Raw genomic sequence first — 19929 nt, forward strand, 5'->3', positions numbered from 1 at the left:
CAATCTCCATCCATACTAACTATACAGATTACCATCTCCATCCATACTAAATACTAACTATACAGATTAGCATCTCCATCCATACTAAATACTAACTATACAGATTACCATCTCCATCCATACTAAATACTAACTATACAGATTACCATCTCCATCCTTACTAAATACTAACTATACAGATTACCATCTCCATCCATACTAAATACTAACTATACAGATTACCATCTCCATCCATACTAAATATACAGATTACCATCTCCATCCATACTAACTATACAGATTACCATCTCCATCCATACTAAATACTAACTATACAGATTACCATCTCCATCCATACTAAATACTAACTATACAGATTACCATCTCCATCCATACTAAATATACAGATTACCATCTCCATCCATACTAAATACTAAATATACAGATTACCATCTCCATCCATTCTTAATATACAGATTACCATCTCCATCCATACTAACTATACAGATTAACATCTCCATCCAAACTAAATACTAACTATACAGATTAACATCTCCATCCATACTAAATACTAACTATACAGATTACCATCTCCATCCATACTAAATACTAACTATACAGATTACCATCTCCATCCATACTAAATACTAACTATACAGATTTCCATCTCCATCCATACTAAATACTAACTATACAGATTACCATCTCCATCCATACTAAATACTAACTATACAGATTACCATCTCCATCCATACTAAATACTAACTATACAGATTACCATCTCCATCCATACTAAATATACAGATTACCATCTCCATCCATTCTAAATATACAGATTACCATCTCCATCCATACTAACTATACAGATTATCATCTCCATCCATACTAAATACTAACTATACAGATTACCATCTCCATCCATACTAAATACTAACTATACAGATTACCATCTCCATCCATACTAAATACTAGCTATACAGATTACCATCTCCATCCATACTAACTGTACAGATTACCATCTCCATCCATACTAAATATACAGATTACCATCTCCATCCATACTAACTATACAGATTACCATCTCCATCCATACTAAATACTAACTATACAGATTACCATCTCCATCCATACTAACTATACAGGTTACCATCTCCATCCATACTAAATATACAGATTTCCATCTCCATCCATACTAAATACTAACTATACAGATTACCATCTCCATCCATACTAAATACTAACTATACAGATTACCATCTCCATCCATACTAAATACTAGCTATACAGATTACCATCTCCATCCATACTAACTGTACAGATTACCATCTCCATCCATACTAAATATACAGATTACCATCTCCATCCATACTAACTATACAGATTATCATCTCCATCCATACTAAATACTAACTATACAGATTACCATCTCCATCCATACTAACTATACAGGTTACCATCTCCATCCATACTAAATATACAGATTTCCATCTCCATCCATACTAAATACTAACTATACAGATTACCATCTCCATCCATACTAAATACTAACTATACAGATTACCATCTCCATCCATACTAAATACTAGCTATACAGATTACCATCTCCATCCATACTAACTGTACAGATTACCATCTCCATCCATACTAAATATACAGATTACCATCTCCATCCATACTAACTATACAGATTACCATCTCCATCCATACTAAATACTAACTATACAGATTACCATCTCCATCCATACTAAATACTAACTATACAGATTACCATCTCCATCCATACTAAATATACAGATTACCATCTCCATCCATACTAACTATACAGATTACCATCTCCATCCATACTAAATTTACAGATTACCATCTCCATCCATACTAAATACTAACTATACAGATTACCATCTCCATCCATACTAAATACTAACTATACAGATTACCATCTCCATCCATACTAACTATACAGATTACCATCTCCATCCATACTAAATACTAACTATACAGATTACCATCTCCATCCATACTAACTATACAGATTACCATCTCCATCCATACTAAATACTAACTATACAGATTACCATCTCCATCCATACTAACTATACAGATTACCATCTCCATCCATACTAACTATACAGATTACCATCTCCATCCATACTAAATATACAGATTACCATCTCCATCCATACTTAATACTAACTATACAGATTACCATCTCCATCCATACTAAATATACAGATTACCATCTCCATCCATACTAAATACTAACTATACAGATTACCATCTCCACCCATCTAAATACTAACTATACAGGTGAGGAGGGTTCTGCAGGTAGCTACAGTATCCATAGTAGTATGTAACCAGGCACGAGCCTTCCTCTGGACATGACGTTAGTCTATCACAGGACCTTAGCCCCATTCTATATCTTTAATGCTGAGTGCCAAGCAGAGACAGTAGTTTAGTCTTCGACCCGGCCGGGAATTGATCTCCCAACCTTGCCAACGTAGGGCGGACACTCTAACCACAACACCACTGAGTTGGTAGTGTACAGAGTAGCTCATACTAATACGGTGGTCCACTAAAACAAAGATGCGGGCATAACCTTCAACCAAAGAATGTGAGCTAATGTGGCCAATAGCAGAGAGGAGCCAGCTAGGAGAGCCTGGAATGAAAGGAGAAAGGCAGAGAGTCCCTCCCAGAGAGGAGCCAGCTAGGAGAGCCTGGAATGAAAGGAGAAAGGCAGAGAGTCCCTCCCAGAGAGGAGCCAGCTAGGAGAGCCTGGAATGAAAGGAGAAAGGCAGAGAGTCCCTCCCAGAGAGGAGCCAGCTAGGAGAGCCTGGAATGAAAGGAGAAAGGCAGAGAGTCCCTCCCAGAGAGGAGCCAGCTAGGAGAGCCTGGAATGAAAGGAGAAAGGCAGAGAGTCCCTCCCAGAGAGGAGCCAGCTAGGAGAGCCTGGAATGAAAGGAGAAAGGCAGAGAGTCCCTCCCAGAGAGGAGCCAGCTAGGAGAGCCTGGAATGAAAGGAGAAAGGCAGAGAGTCCCTCCCAGAGAGGAGCCAACTAGGAGAGCCTGGAATGAAAGGAGAAAGGCAGAGAGTCCCTCCCAGAGAGGAGCCAGCTAGGAGAGCCTGGAATGAAAGGAGAAAGGCAGAGAGTCCCTCCCAGAGAGGAGCCAGCTAGGAGAGCCTGGAATGAAAGGAGAAAGGCAGAGAGTCCCTCCCAGAGAGGAGCCAACTAGAAGAGCCTGGAATGAAAGGAGAAAGGCAGAGAGTCCCTCCCAGAGAGGAGCCAACTAGAAGAGCCTGGAATGAAAGGAGAAAGGCAGAGAGTCCCTCCCAGAGAGGAGCCAGCTAGGAGAGCCTGGAATGAAAGGAGAAAGGCAGAGAGTCCCTCCCAGAGAGGAGCCAGCTAGGAGAGCCTGGAATGAAAGGAGAAAGGCAGAGAGTCCCTCCCAGAGAGGAGCCAGCTAGGAGAGCCTGGAATGAAAGGAGAAAGGCAGAGAGTCCCTCCCAGAGAGGAGCCAACTAGAAGAGCCTGGAATGAAAGAAAACACTGCATTTTTCCACCATGACCTCATTGTACCTTTCTTTGGCTGCATCCCAAATGGCACCCTATTCCCTATATAGGTCACCACTTTTGACCAGAGCCATTCAAAGGTAGTGCACTATAATAGGGAATAGGGTTCTATAGGGCTCTGGTCTAAAGTAGTACACTATATAGGGAATAGGGTTCTATAGGGCTCTGGTCTAAAGTAGTGCACTATATAGGGAATAGGGTGCCATTAGGGACTCATCCCCTTTCTCTCAGCTTGGAGACGCACACATCCTGTATTAAACCATAGCAAGGAGCCTAAATCTACCTCATCGCAGCCCAGGCCCCATCGTGTGGGGGGCAGACCTGAAACCAGGGTTCAAATATTATTTGAAATTGTTAAAATACTTTACGTATTTACTTAAGCCTGCCTGGAGTCCCAATTGCGGTTTTGGAACTATTCAATTGGTTCCATCGAGCCAGGCAAACCCAATCAAGCACAGATACATCATTTGAATAGATTTTCAAATAGTATTTGAACCCAGGTTTGGTGGGGGGGTGCTGCCTGTGTGTAGCCTCAAGTGTCATTTGATCCTCAAGTCAAACCATACCAGACCAGACCTGGTGCAGTAGTAGTCTAGCCCTCGTGCCCTCCTCCTCCTCCCCTCCTCCTCCCCTCCATCCCTCTCTCCCATACCAGACCAGGCCTGGTGTAGTAGCAGTCTAGACCTCGTGCCCTCCTCCTCCTCCCCTCCTCCTCCCCTCCATCCCTCTCTCCCATACCAGACCAGGCCTGGTGTAGTAGTAGTCTAGCCCTCCTCCCCTCCTCCTCCCCTCCATCCCTCTCTCCCATACCAGACCAGGCCTGGTGTAGTAGTAGTCTAGACCTCCTCCCCTCCTCCCCTCCTCCTCCCAGTTCCTCTCTCCCATACCAGACCAGGCCTGGTGTAGTAGTAGTCTAGACCTCCTCCCCTCCTCCTCCCAGTTCCTCTCTCCCATACCAGACCAGGCCTGGTATAGTAGTAGTCTAGACCTCCTCCCCTCCTCCTCCCAGTTCCTCTCTCCCATACCAGACCAGGCCTGGTATAGTAGTAGTCTAGACCTCCTCCCCTCCTCCCCTCCTCCCCTCCTCCTCCCAGTTCCTCTCTCCCATACCAGACCAGGCCTGGTGTAGTAGTAGTCTAGACCTCCTCACCTCCTCCTCCCCGTTCCTCTCTCCCATACCAGACCAGGCCTGGTGTAGTAGTAGTCTAGACCTCCTCCCCTCCTTCCCTCCATCCCTCTCTCCCATACCAGGCCAGGCTTGGTGCAGTAGTAGTCTAGCCCTCCTCCCCTCCTCCTCCCCATCCCTCTCTTCCATACCAGACCAGGCCTGGTGTAGTAGTAGTCTAGACCTCCTCCCCTCCTTCCCTCCTCCTCCCCTCCATCCCTCTCTCCCATACCAGGCCAGGCTTGGTGCAGTAGTAGTCTAGACCTCCTCCCCTCCTCCCCTCCATCCCTCTCTCCCATACCAGGCCAGGCTTGGTGCAGTATTAGTCTAGCCCTCCTCCCCTCCTCCTCCCCATCCCTCTCTTCCATACCAGACCAGGCCTGGTGTAGTAGTAGTCTAGACCTCCTCCCCTCCTTCCCTCCTCCTCCCCTCCATCCCTCTCTCCCATACCAGGCCAGGCTTGGTGCAGTAGTAGTCTAGCCCTCCTCCTCCTCCTCTCCATCTCTCTCTCCCTCTCTCGGTTTCCCCCCCAGCCGTCATCTACAATATTGATCTGCGAAAGGAAAAGTTCCTCGATCCAGAGCTGAAACCAGAGCCCCTCAACATATGGAGAAGAAATCTGGAAACGACAGGCGGCATATGTACTAGGGATAGACATAAGTGTATGGGGGTAGATGGTTATAGTGTGTTCTGATGGGAATCCAACTGACTGGGTGTTGGGGGATGGGAAGCTCAGATTCGATCTGAGACTGAGAGTGAATTAACAAGGACTGTCTTTTCTCTGAAAGGAACAATGAAGTCCGACCAACTTCTGTTGGGCCTGATGGACTACAGTCGGCCATGTAGCTACAGTTTGTGGTCACTGTCTGAAAATCTTTCCCCCCTTGTCTTTGGGGATAAATCATTACAGAATATCACTATCACAGCCTTGCTGTTCTATTGAGAATACAATAGATATTTTATTGTCCATTTGATGAAAACAGAAACAGACTTTTTTCCTTACGCCCTCAGACACACACACATGTTGAGAGGTACAGGGTCAGTCAGGGTACAGCATCCCTGGATGGAGGGCTGCTGGTCCGCCTCTCCAGCCTCTAGGATACCCGCCGAGACAATTGTCTGTGACGTTGCTTTGTATTAATAAGTTGCTATTTACAAAAAGCACCAACTGATATTGTGGTTGATGTTTGGGGTCCCGTGTGGCTCAGTTGATAGAGGATGGTGCTTGCAATACCAGGGTTGTGGGTTTGATTCCCATGGGGGACCAGTACGGGGCAAAGTATGAAAATGTATGAACTCACTACGGTAAGTTTGGATAATGACTCAAATGTAAATGTTTATCTCTTCCTAATGTGTCTCCATTGCCATTGTAACCTTGAGCAAGCTCTCCTTCCAACCAGGGGCACTTCCATTTCTCACAAAAAGGAATCTATTTTCTTCTAATGTCTCCCTCCACCAGGCCATCCCATGCCGGAGGATCCCGTGTCGTGCCAGTGCGCCCTCCGGGTCCTTCTTCGCCAGGGACAACACAGCTAACTTCCTGACCTGGTGTCGTCAGGTGGGGGTGGGAGAGACCTGCCTGTTTGAGTCTGAGGGACTGGGTGAGTACGGATGCATGTCAATTTGCATTTTAATGCTCTGTTTTGATTCTCTTGCAAGCTAGAACACAACAGAACACATGGCAGAGATCTCAATGACCACTCATTAGGTTCTAGAACACAACAGAACAAATGGCAGAGATCTCAATGACCACTCATTAGGTTCTAGAACACAACAGAACACATGGCAGAGATCTCAATGACCACTCATTAGGTTCTAGAACACAACAGAACAAATGGCAGAGATCTCAATGACCACTCATTAGGTTCTAGAACACAACAGAACACATGGCAGAGATCTCAGTGACCACTCATTAGGTTCTAGAACAATGCTTCCGAAAGTTTCATGAATTCACTAAATTGAAATGGAATTAACCCCAAACCCTGGTGAGAACAGTACACCGCTCTGGTCACAGATAGTCAGGTTTCAGTTTCCTTTAATAAATATGGCCAAATAATAATAACAACTATAATACGTCTCAAATAAGTTGAAGATTGGGAATGTGACTTCTGAAGCAAGTCACACTAAATATGGCCTTGTCCGGATCTGCCTCAGGCTGTCAGCAGCACTTCCAGGGAGGAGGATAGACCCAGACTGACGTCTATGGGTGGTGGACTGACTGGTGGGATGCAGAGAGAGAGAGACACAAAGGCATCTCTTAGATCTCTTCTCCTTCTCCTTCTCCTTCTCCTTCTCCTTCTCCTCCTCCTCCTTCTCCTCTCCTCTCTCTGTACACAAGCTCCTCTTCTGTTGTCCACAGACTCCACCCACAATACCCTGACTTCACACAATACCCACTTGGACATCAGGCTATGTTCTGCGAACGCTGTGACTGTCTTGGCTTACCAGATGAATGATATGAACAGTTATGTGGATTTTAAACAGTCGTTCGCTGTACAGAACGTCCCAGGAAACACAGAGTGAAAGTGAGTGAAGACAGACAGTGAGGCGTTAGCTAGCTGGAGAGAGAGAAAGTAGGGCAATGTTATGTATTTGTATTTATTATGGATCCCCATTAGTTCCTGCCAAGGCTGCAGCTACTCTTCCTAGGGTGCAGCAAAATTCAGGCAGTTTATACAATAAAACATTTTTTTTTTTTACAATACATTCACAGATTTCACAACGCACTGTGTGCCCTCAGGCCCCTACTCAACCACTACCACATATCTACAATACTAAATCCATGTGTACGTGTGTGTATAGTGCGTATGTTATCGTATGTGTGTGTGTGTATGCATGTGTCTGTGCCAATGTTTGTGTTGCTTCACAGACCCCACTGTTCCATAAGGTGTATTTTTTATCTGTTTTTTAAATCTAATTGTACTGCTTGCATCAGATACTTGATGTGGAATAGAGTTCCATGTAGTCATGGCTCTATGTAGTACTGTGTGCCTCCCATAGTCTGTTCTGGACTTGGGGACTGTGAAGAGACCTCTAGTGCCATGTCTTGTGGGGTATTCATGGATGACATTCAACATGTCAATACCTCTCATAAATACAATTAGTGATGAAGTCAATCTCTCCTCCACTTTGAGCCAGGAGAGATTGACATGCATATTATTCATATTAGCTCTCTGTGTACATCGAAGAGCCAGCTGTACTGCCCTGTTCTGAGCCAATTCAATTTTCCTAAGTCCCTCTTTGTGGCACATGACCACATGACTGAGCAGTAGTCCAGGTGTGACAAAACTAGGGCCTGTAGGACCTGCCTTGTTGATAGTGTTGTTAAGAAGGTAGAGCAGCACTTTATTATGGACAGACTTCACCCTGTCTTAGCTACTGTGGAATCAATATGTTTTTACAATCTAGGGTTACTCCAAGCAGTTTAGTCACCTCAACTTGCTCAATATCCCCATTATTTACTATAAGATTTAGTTGAGGTTTAGTGAATGATTTGTCCCAAATAAAATGCTTCTAGTTTTAGAAATATTTAGGACTAACTTATTCCTTGCCACCCACTCTGAAACTAACTGCAGCTCTTTGTTAAGTGTTGCAGTCATTTCAGTCACTGTAGTAGCTGACGTGTATAGTGTTGAGTCATCTGCATACATAGACACACTGGCTTTACTCAAAGCCAGTGGCATGTCGTTAGTTAAGATTGAAAAAAGTAATGGGCCTAGACAGCTGCCCTGGGGAATTCCTGATTCTACCTGGATTATGTTGGAGAGGCTTCCATTAAAGCTGTTAGACAGGTAACTCTTTATCCACATTATAGCAGGGGGTGTAAAGCCATAACACATATGTTTTTCCAGCAGCAGACTGTGATCGATAATGTCAAAAGCTGCACTGACGTCTAAAAAAACAGCCCCCCACTATCTTTTTTTCATCAATTTCATCAATCATCAATCATCAGTCATTTGTGTTAGGGCTGTGCTTGTTGAATGTCCTTCTCTATAACCGTGCTGAAAGTTTGTTGTCAATTTGTTTACTGCAAAAATAACATTGTATCTGGTCAAACACAATTTTTTCCCCAAAAGTTTACCAAGGATTTTGGTAACAGGCTGATTGGTCGGCTATTTGAGCCAGTAAAGGGGACTTTACTATTCTTAGGTAGCGGAATGACATTTGCTTCAATCCAAGCCTGGGGGCACACACTTTCTGGTAAATGTTTCACTCAGTATGCAGTGATACAGTGGGGGGAGTTTTATGTTGTTCTCTTTTACACTGTTTGTAGAACTACGTCTCAGGCTGTTATAGTCTGACGTAATGTGAAGATGATCTCAGATACCTCAGCAGGTATGTACCTATTAAACCAGAGTGATGTCATGTCAGCGGTAGGGAGGTAGAGACGATTCTCATGTTTTTCTCTCCTTGTCCGTTTTCTGGCTGACGATTGGTTTATTCTTCTCTACTTTCAACCCCAACCAGCTGTGCCCCCTTGGACGTTTTATTCCGGTGAAATGATGGATAACTTACTAATTAGACTAGAATTTATTAGAACGTAATTGAATAGAACTTGATTGTCCATCCAAGGCTAGTTAGTGTGGTCACACAAGCCCGGTGCGTTACAACAGGGTAGCTAGCTAACTATCCTGTTCCCTCTCTTTCCCCTTCTTTTCCTTCTTCTGTGGTGGATTGAAAAGTGCATCATCACGGTGTAGCATACGACAACAGGTTTGGAGAGAACTATTGCTGTCATGACGCATGGTGTGCAGTGTCACGTCACATGCCCATCAATCATCTTACTGCCTGGCACTGTGTTTGTGGAACATTTTATTTAATGTAGTTTTTAGTCTTGTGTGAAATTGCTGCTTGTTGATCTTTAAAAAAAAAATGTTTTTTCTGTAGCTGTTTTGAGCTCACACTTATGTTCACCTCACGCTAACACACCAATATCAATAACTCAATCACCACTTATCACAAAGAACACTTCTCATTTTCTCTGTACCCACTGGCATGTGCGTAAGAGTTTTTAAACCACTTTCCCACATCACTTTATAACGCAAGTTTCAATGTGACAGAGATAATATTACCACCCTGTAATTGAGATGTGTTGCAAAGGAACACAGTGAAGATCATGCACTCTTTTCCATGTATTTCTCCCCTTTAGTTCTTCACAAACAGCCACGGGAAGTATGCCTCTGTCTCCTACAACTAGGAAGGATAGCATCTCGGTAAGGTTTTCCCTCTTTCCCGTAAGGGATTTTCCCTCTTTCCCTAAGGGATTTTCCCTCTTCCCCGTAAGGGATTTTCCTTCTTTGCCTTGATTTAAATTATTCACTTAAAAAGCTTTCAATTTTAATTGAATTTGTATGTGCGTTATGTATTACAAGTAGAAGTTTAATTATCCTTTGATTATGTCCTCAGAAATGATTTAGTAAAGAAAACATTCAAAAGGAGTGGGGTAGTCCCTCTCCTAACATATTTGTAGTTTATTGTATAGAAGAAGGCACAGGGATACCGAAACGTTGGATGATTTACCCAATACATTACTGGTAGTTTATATATATATATAGAGAGAGTGCGACTCTCTTTATTTTCATAGCTTATAGTTTATTCGCCGTTAGTCAGCACCTCTAAATAAATAAAAATTCTCTGGATGTGCACCAGCTCATGTTTTTTATTAGTTTATTGTATAGAACAGAGATAGAGAGACTTTGCTGAAATAGCAGTGGGACAGATTCAACCCCACGCTGCAGAGGTACATATGATTAGTGTGCTGAAATTCAACCCCATGATGCAGTGGTACATATGATTAGTGTGCTGAAATTCAACCCCATGATGCAGTGGTACATATGATTAGTGTGCTGAAATTCAACCCCATGATGCAGTGGTACATATGATTAGTGTGCTGAAATTCAACCCTGTGATGCAGAGGTACATATGATTAGTGTGCTGAAATTCAACCCCGTGATGCAGAGGTACATATGATTAGTGTACTGAAATTCAACCCCATGATGCAGAGGTATACATGATTTGACCCCAGACCACTGTAATATATTTGACCCCAGGCCATTATAATGTATTTGACCCCAGGCCACTATAATGTATTTGACCCCAGACCACCCTAGGTCACTATAATGTATTTGACCCCAGACCACCCTAGGTCACTATAATGTATTTCACCCCAGACCACCCTAGGTCACTGTAATGTATTTGACCCCAGGCCACTATAATGTATTTGACCCCAGGCCATTATAATGTATTTGACCCCAGGCCATTATAATGTATTTGACCCCAGGCCACTATAATGTATTTGACCCCAGGCCACTATAATGTATTTGACCCCAGGCCACTATAATGTATTTGACCCCAGGCCACTATAATGTATTTGACCCCAGGCCACTATAATGTATTTGACCCCAGGCCACTATAATGTATTTGACCCCAGGCCATTATAATGTATACCTTAATGTAAACTGTTGTCCTATTATCTTTAGGTACAATGTGGAGCCTCCGGGGCTTATCAAGCTGGAGAAGGAGATAGAACAGGAGGAGAAAGTACCTCTACCACCCTCACCTGTCTCTCCCTCCCCATCCCTCTCTCCCTCCCCCTCTCCAAACCCCCCAACCCCCTCTGCAACCCCCTCTCCAACCCCCTCTCCAACCAAGTGCTTGTCATCTAGCAAGAAGAGCACAGGGAAGCTGCTGGATGATGCTGTGAGTAGAGTACACAAGGTCAACACAATTACATGAAATTACGTTGAACTTTTCAATTTATGAGGATTACCAGGAATTTATGAGGATTACCAGGAATTTATGAGGTTTACCAGAAATGTATCAGGTTTACCAGGAATTTATGAGGATTACCAGGAATTTATGAGGTTTACCAGGAATGTATCAGGTTTACCAGGAATTTATGAGGATTACCAGGAATTTATGAAGATTAACATGCATTTTGTGGAGGAATGTTGGATTGACCTCCCTACTAATCTAATGATGTTTGTTTGTGCATGTGTGCGTCTCAGGTGAAGCATATCTTTGAGGACCCTCCCTGCAAGTGTCCCAATAAGTTCTGTGTGGAGAGACAGGCTCAGGGCCGCTATCGCGTCGGAGAGAAGATGCTCTTCATCCGGGTGTGTGTGCCACCTCCTCGTCTTCTTTTTAACACACTTTCTCTGACACAAAACCACCTTGTTTTTGTAACATGATTTTCTAGTTGCACACGGCTCAGCCACGTAGTTAACAGCAGCTGGACTTTAAATTGGGCTTGGACTGTGCCTGCCAAAATATCTTTGACCGAATGTTTTGGGTTCGGTGGGGTCAAATCTGAAGTGTTGAAATCTGGTGTAAATAATTTTGCACATGGCTGGCTTGTACTGTAAGTGATTTACACTGGGGTTGTGGTGTTTCATATTGCTGTGAATATTATATTGATACGGCAGATATGAATACGGATTGTATGCCCGGCTACAGAAATACTTACTTAGGTCCATTGCTCCTCAGTGTCCTCAGGGACCCATAGACCATTGATGACTACAGATGGCTGTTTAATGACAGCCAATTCTGTCCTCATAGCAAACCCACTCTTTCCTTCTTGTTCTGAGATTTGATGAGTCTGAATTTGATGAGTCTGGATTTGATGAGTCTGAATTTTATGAGTCTGGATTTTGGCTGACCCACTTTTACCAGGAATTTGTTGTTTATTGACCTTTCACTTTTGGCAGGATTTTTTTAAAATCCAGGTTGGAGTTATATGAGGTTTTTAGTTTAACAACAATAATGTTTCTCATCTCAATGTGAACTGAGTCACACACACACACACACACACACACACACACACACACACACACACACACGCACACACACACAGTCACACACACACAGTCACACACACACAGTCACACACACACACACACAGTCACACACACACACACACACACACACAGTCACACACACACACAGTCATACACACACACACACACACACACACACACACACACACACACACACACACACACACACACACACACACTGCACATTGCAGTGTGTTGATATTTGGACTGCCTGACTGTGTGGATGACAGACGTCCATTGTCTCTGCTGGTAGCAGCTCCTCTGCTGCTGTGAGCCTTCATTTACTGGTGATGCTATTCCAACTATGTCTGTGTCCTGGCCCATAGAGATAGAAAGAGAACTCCTCTTTGTATTATCCATGCTTAAAAAAAAAAAGGTTTATATCCATCTAGACTCCTCTTTCTACCTCTATGGGCCAGCCAGGGTTGATGGGGTTCGGGGGAAAAGAGAGCCCTCAGGATCAACAGGCTTGATAAATAATACATAGGATTGGAATAGCCCTTTTCTAAAACACAAAGATACTTTACGATAATGCATATGCAGTTATTGTTGCCAATGAGCTATCGCCCTAATTTGTATTTATTCTTAATTGTTTCCTCGTTTACATAAAATATAAATGTTTTTATGTCAAAATATCTTACTGTATACTGTAACATTCTATTTATTTATTTTATTTAACTAAGGCAAGTCAGTTAAGAACAAATTCTTATTTACAATAACAGCCTAGGAACTGTCTTGTTCAGGGGCAGAATGACAGATATTTACCTTGTCAGCTCGGGGATTCGATCCAGCAACCTTTCGGTTACTGGCCCAACCCTCTAACCACTAAGCTACCAGCCACCCCTAACTCAAACAGACCTTGCAACAAAAAAATGCCTTGCAAGAATGAAGTCTATTGACAAGTACAGATTGGTGAAGTAGCATTTGGTGCTCTTGGGATCTTGGATTTACAACCAGGATTCACATGTCTTAAAATGCTGTTGAAGGAGGATCGTGACTGTAGGTCAACAAGGGCTGACAATGCGCTCTAGAAGGACCCCTGCTGGTAGCACACAGTATCACCATTTCTGGATGGATAGCTCTTTGAGGATCACAAATGCAGAATAAGAGAAAGGTTGTATGTTAGCCTGGTTTTAACGTACATGGACCAGTGTTCAGGGTCTAAAATAAACCTTTTGCTCCGATAGTGCCCTCTGCTGTCAAGTAGATATCTTTAAGAAAAGATTTTCTACCGTACAGAGAGGGGGAACCCAGACATCTTTTGTACGATAGACGTTTCTTTCAACCGTCCATGAGGGTTGCTGAGCAACCAAGGACAAGTCACAACTAAAGGCGAGTCTTGATTCTTCTTTGTCCAATGACTGTTCAATTCCAATAATGAGCTTGTTGGACTCTAGAGTGTTGGATGAAATGACACGTCTGTTGCTGTGTGCTCTCTACATGGGCTGCCTGTTAAGGTGTGAACCTCCAACTCACTCTGGTTCTCAACTAGCAAAATGGCGGTGGAAAAAGTACTCCAATTATCATACTTGAGTAAAAGTAAAGGTACCTTGATTTGAAAATGACTCAAGTCAAGGTGTCACCCAGTAAAATACTACTTGAGTAAAAGTCTAAAGTATTTGGGTTTTAAATATAAATTAAAGCTATAATGTTACTTATATTAAGTATCAAAAGTAAATGTAATTGCTAAAATATATTTAAAGCTACAATATGTATAACACTGGTCAGGCACCTCTTTGACCAAGGCCCTTCTCCCCCGATTTCTCAGTTTGGCTGGGTGGCCAGCTCTAGGAAGAGTCTTGGTGGTTCCAAACTTCTTCCATTTAAGAATGATGGAGGCCACTGTGTTCTTGGGGACCTTCAATGCTGCAGACATTTTTTGGTACCCTTCCCCAGATCTGTGCTTTCGACACGATCCTGCCTTCAACCTCATGGTTTTTGCTGTGACATACACTGTTAGTTGGGGGACCTTATATAGACAGGTGTGTGCCTTTCCAAATCATGTCAATTGACCACAGGTGGACTCCAATCAAGTTGTATAGACATCTCAAGGATGATCAATGGAAACAGGATGCACCTGAGCTCAATTTCAAGTCTCATAGCAAAGGGTCTGAATACTTATGTAAATAAGGTATTTCAGTTTTTTTAATACATTATTATATTTAGGAATGTAGTGAAGTGAAAGTAAATGTTGTCAAAAATATAAATAGTAAAATACAGATACCCCAAAAAACAACTCTCTCTCTCTCTCTCTCTCTCTCTCTCTCTCTTTCCACTGTCTCTCTTCTCCAATAAAATACTTTGCTAACCGGCCACCAGGACTCCTGTTCACACCCAGGCTCCTCTCTCTCTCCTGGGTACAGGCCTAGCTGGGGTCTCCCAGCACAATAGAGACATAATTGAAAAGGCCTCTGTTTCCAAAAGCCCATTATATCCCTAGTCACAATGCCTGAGAGGGCACACATTCATGGAACGAGTGTCCCGCCAATGGCCTGTTGATTGATTCTGTTAAAGAGGCTTATAAATGTTTGATGTTATGCTTGATGTTAGGAGAGAAGAGAGAGAGAAGAGAGAGAGAAGAGAGAGAGAGAGAAGAGAGAGAGGAGAGAGAGAGAGAGAGAGAGAGAGAGAGAGAGAGAGAGAGAGAGAGAGAGAGAGAGAGAGAGAGAGAGAGAGAGAGAGAGAGAGAGAGAGAGAGAGACATACCACAGATATCCTATTAAATGATATATGTAATTCTATGGGACACACAATCTAACTTGCTACTTCCATTCAGGAAGTCACTGTCTGTCAAATGGGGCTTTCTGCAGGCACTCATTCCTGCTTGGATTGATTGTGCTCTAAAGACATTCTACTGTAAATGTGATCTCCTTTTGTTTATCATGTAATTAGTAGGATTGATAATGGCAGGATAGCTATGTAGTTTAATGGAATCACAACGTATTGTGGATATGGCAATGGCGCCCTTTTTATTTCTCTGTCCCGCTATTTATTTGTGTGGTGTAGATGTTGCCACGGTAACCAACCCAGGAAACGTACAGGAGTACCATGTTAGACGGTAGCAGGTAGCAGGCAGGAGTAGTGTTTACAGTAGTACCACGTTACAGAAGGTAGCAGGCAGGAGTAGTGTTTACAGTAGTACCACGTTACAGACGGTAGCAGGCAGGAGTAGTGTTTACAGTAGTACCACGTTACAGACGGTAGCAGGCAGGAGTAGTGTTTACAGTAGTACCATGTTACAGAAGGTAGCAGGCAGGAGTAGTGTTTACAGTAGTACCACGTTACAGAAGGTAGCAGGCAGGAGTAGTGTTTACAGTAGTACCACGTTAGAGAAGGTAGCAGGCAGGAGTAGTGTTTACAGTAGTACCACGTTACAGAAGGTAGCAGGCAGGAGTAGTGTTTACAGTAGTACCACGTTACAGAAGGTAGCAGGCAGGAGTAGTGTTTACAGTAGTACCACGTTACAGACGGTAGCAGGCAGGAGTAGTGTTTACAGTAGTACCATGTTACAGAAGGTAGCAGGCAGGAGTAGTGTTTACAGTAGTACCACGTTACAGAAGGTAGCAGGCAGGAGTAGTGTTTACTGTAGTACCACGTTAGAGAAGGTAGCAGGCAGGAGTAGTGTTTACAGTAAGTAGTACCACGTTACAGAAGGTAGCAGGCAGGAGTAGTGTTTACAGTAGTACCACGTTACAGAAGGTAGCAGGCAGGAGTAGTGTTTACAGTAGTACCACGTTACAGAAGGTAGCAGGCAGGAGTAGTGTTTACAGTAGTACCACGTTACAGAAGGTAGCAGGCATTAGTAGTGTTTACAGTAGTACCACGTTACAGAAGGTAGCAGGCAGGAGTAGTGTTTACAGTAGTACCACGTTACAGAAGGTAGCAGGCAGGAGTAGTGTTTACAGTAGTACCACGTTACAGAAGGTAGCAGGCAGGAGTAGTGTTTACAGTAGTACCACGTTACAGAAGGTAGCAGGTGGCAGACAGGAGAGTTGTTGTAATTTAAAAGGTGTGAAGGAAATTAACAGAATATTGCTATATACAATGCAACCCACATCATCACAATTTCTTGGTTAAACCACAGCACATGATTTTTTAGTTTTGGAGTCATTTATTAGTGAAAAGGGAATCAAACAAAGCCATTGTATTAGCTGTGAATTACTAGAGATGCAAATTAAAATCTGCATCTCAAAGACATTTCCATTGTGATTTTCATTCTTCCCCTCTAATCAAGGTCTGATTTAGTCCTGGGACATCGGGTCAGTGCGATTAATTATCAGGTAGAACAGAACACCAGCAGTACTCTGGACCTCCAGGCTGGGATTTGAATAGCCCCTTTGTACTACACCATGAAATAATATCGTTGTCAGCTAAAGATTTTCCCAGAGTTTTTTTTAAACGTTTGTGAACACTGACTGGACAATATAGTAATCTTCTTCTTCTTGTTCTCCTAGATGCTACACAACAAGCATGTGATGGTGCGTGTGGGAGGAGGCTGGGAGACCTTTGAGAGCTACCTGTTGAAACACGACCCATGTCGGATGCTCCAGATCTCCAGAGTGGAGGGGAAGACCTTTCCCATGTCCCCCAAGTCACCCAACACCAAGGACCTCACCCCAGACAGCTACTTGGTGGTGGCCGCACACTACCGCAGCAAGAAGTAAAGATGGCCGCCTACTACCACAACAAGAAGTAAAGATGGCCGCCTACTACCGCAGCAAGAAGTAAAGATGGCCGCCTACTACCACAACAAGAAGTTAAGATGGCCACCTACTACCGCAGCAAGAAGTCAACTGGCGCTTCAACCAAGGGGATCAGTTTGAGCAAGGCGAGGATGGTGATGGCCTACTACCGCAACAAGAAGTAAAGATGGCCGCCTACTACCACAACAAGAAGTAAAGATGGCCGCCTACTACCGCAACAAGAAGTAAAGATGGCCGCCTACTACCGCAACAAGAAGTAAAGAAGGCCGCCTACTACCACAACAAGAAGTAAAGATGGCCGCCTACTACCGCAACAAGAAGTAAAGATGGCCGCCTACTACCACAACAAGAAGTAAAGACATTCATGAGGACCTGAGGAAATGACCTCTTGCCTTTCCCAACTAGCAAAACTGATTGAAATGACAGTGACACAGGGCAAAGCCAGCTGACACTGTCATTCCAACCAGATTCCAACCAGTTGCTTGTACAGTATGTCTTCTAGTTGATGTAAGCCACAGCCGGCCCACCTGAGCTACAGAACAGACAGTGGCCAGCAGGTATATATCTCCTGTCCTAGCGGTCACGGCAAACTAGCGTCACGGTGACGGTTTGATTTGGATTTCTAGCCTTTGAGAATAATCTATGCAATCATTTTGACAGTCATTTTTAGTCGGGGATTGAGGCTGGTATATTTGGTTCTAAAAGCATGTTTTCTAATGTTACCTTGTGTGTATTTTGTTTGACTTTTGTCATTCATTCATTTAATAGTGTGAAAGTATAGTATGACTTCTGTAATAACTGATATATTCTGAATAGTGATTGGATACTGGTAAAGCTGAATCTGGACATGTTCCACCAATCATGTTCCTCCTACGGTTCCACCAATCATGTTCCTCCTACGGTTCCACCAATCATGTTCCTCCTACGGTTCCACCAATCATGTTCTTCCTACGGTTCTACTAATCATGTTCCTCCTACGGTTCCACCAATCATGGGGTTTCTCCTTTCCTTGTTTTCTAAATATGTGTTTATTATGGTGCTGATTATGGATTTCTCTGTAATGTCTGTTATGAGTGATTCTCTTTTTTTCACGAGCTAGTTCTGCTCTCCTGTTTTGAAGTTAAAAGCTTTTGATCATTTGTTAAGGAACGCTATTAACATCATTATTGTGAGAAGATTATTTCCGAGGATTAAAGAGACAATCAAATGTAGAATATTTCTTTTTGATTCTTGTGAATGGCAATAGGACTGATCCAGATAACATGTATTGTATGGTCTGTCTACGATAACGTAGATTTGTGTCCATTCAACCTCATCCCCTGGCAAATTGCTAGAGAGCTGGCTGGTGGACAAGACTCGTGTTGATTGCTACTTTACTGACACCTACTGGTATGTTACAGTACTGAAAATGGCCATCCACAACTACAACGTGATGGCTGGCACTGGCTTGTTCCAAGAAGCCTTGCGAAACCACACTAACAGACATGTTATAACATGACATTCAACCAACCGTCAGAGCAACCTCCAATCAAATCTAATCCTCTTTTATTCGCATTTACAAAGTAACCTGTTTTACAACAGCATAGAAATTGGAGTCGTTATCCTTCATCAATGTTATTCAGTCACAGAACAAATAGTATATTTTACACACTCTAGCCTATAGTGCTGTGCACTACTTTTGACCAGGACCCCATAGGGTTGTGTTCAAAAGTACACATGATGACAGGGAATAGGCTGTCATTTGGTAGAGCCTGGAGCACCGACAGATCACTGCTGGGTTACATTACAGATTACAACTATGAACCAACCAGGAACTACTAGAATTCAATGACATCACTTTATTCACACAAACTACTAGAATACATAAACAATCACCAAGACAACACATCCGTTTTATAATACAATTTATTGAATTTATTTTAAAAGAGGACGGAACATTAGATTAGAATCATTCAAACAGAATAGGGCCCGGTTTCCCAAAAGCATGTTAAGGATAAATGAATCGTTAGACCCTTCGTAGGAACATCGTACAATTTCCCGAGCGGTTTCACAAAACCATTGTTATTAACATTGCACTGGAAAACGCTCGTAAATCTAATAAACTACCTCAGACCACTCCGAGAACAGCTAAATGCGTCCGTACATGTTTTTAAAAATATTTTTAATAAACAATCTCCGGTAAAACATGAACCTAGAATCACATGTGTTTTTCGGTCTGTGACCGCCGATAACATCTGAACAAAGTTGACTACAAATACAAAGTTGCCAATGCCTTTGCAATTTATACAAACAAGCGACGAATACAAATATGCTTCTAATGCAAAACGATGACTGTTTTAAAATATAAACAGTAGGCTCTAGGACCATTTTAATCATATTGAAATACATTTAATGTTCAATCAACTGAATTATATTTTGTTACTTGAAGGCTACTGTCTGAAACTAAACCAATTCACCTTGGTGGTGTGCAGACTGGTTTTATATTATTCTTAACGAATTCACACAAAACAGAAAAAAATGCAACAATTTGTCTGTGAAACTATATATACACTGCTCAAAAAAATAAAGGGAAAACAACACAATGTAACTCCAAGTCAATCACACTTCTGTGAAATCAAACTGTCCACTTAGGAAGCAACACTGATTGACAATAAATTTTACATGCTGTTGTGCAAATGG

The 19929-nt window shown here is 42.8% G+C and overlaps 1 protein-coding gene across 1 annotated transcript; it reads left to right on the forward strand.

Annotated features, from left to right (window-relative positions):
• Window positions 1–6063: 6063 nt before the first annotated feature.
• On the forward strand, window positions 6064–18461 carry LOC120065986 (growth arrest-specific protein 2-like; the record flags this gene model as incomplete). Its single annotated transcript, XM_039017025.1, has 5 exons — window positions 6064–6313; window positions 9862–9925; window positions 11192–11411; window positions 11720–11827; window positions 17002–18461. Coding segments are annotated over 5 exons (852 nt in total), but the record flags the coding sequence as incomplete, so codon positions are not given.
• Between the last annotated feature and the right edge of the window lie 1468 nt (window positions 18462–19929).

Source organism: Salvelinus namaycush, chromosome 21 (assembly GCF_016432855.1).
Source record: "Salvelinus namaycush isolate Seneca chromosome 21, SaNama_1.0, whole genome shotgun sequence".
In the NCBI taxonomy this organism is placed as follows: domain Eukaryota; kingdom Metazoa; phylum Chordata; class Actinopteri; order Salmoniformes; family Salmonidae; genus Salvelinus; species Salvelinus namaycush.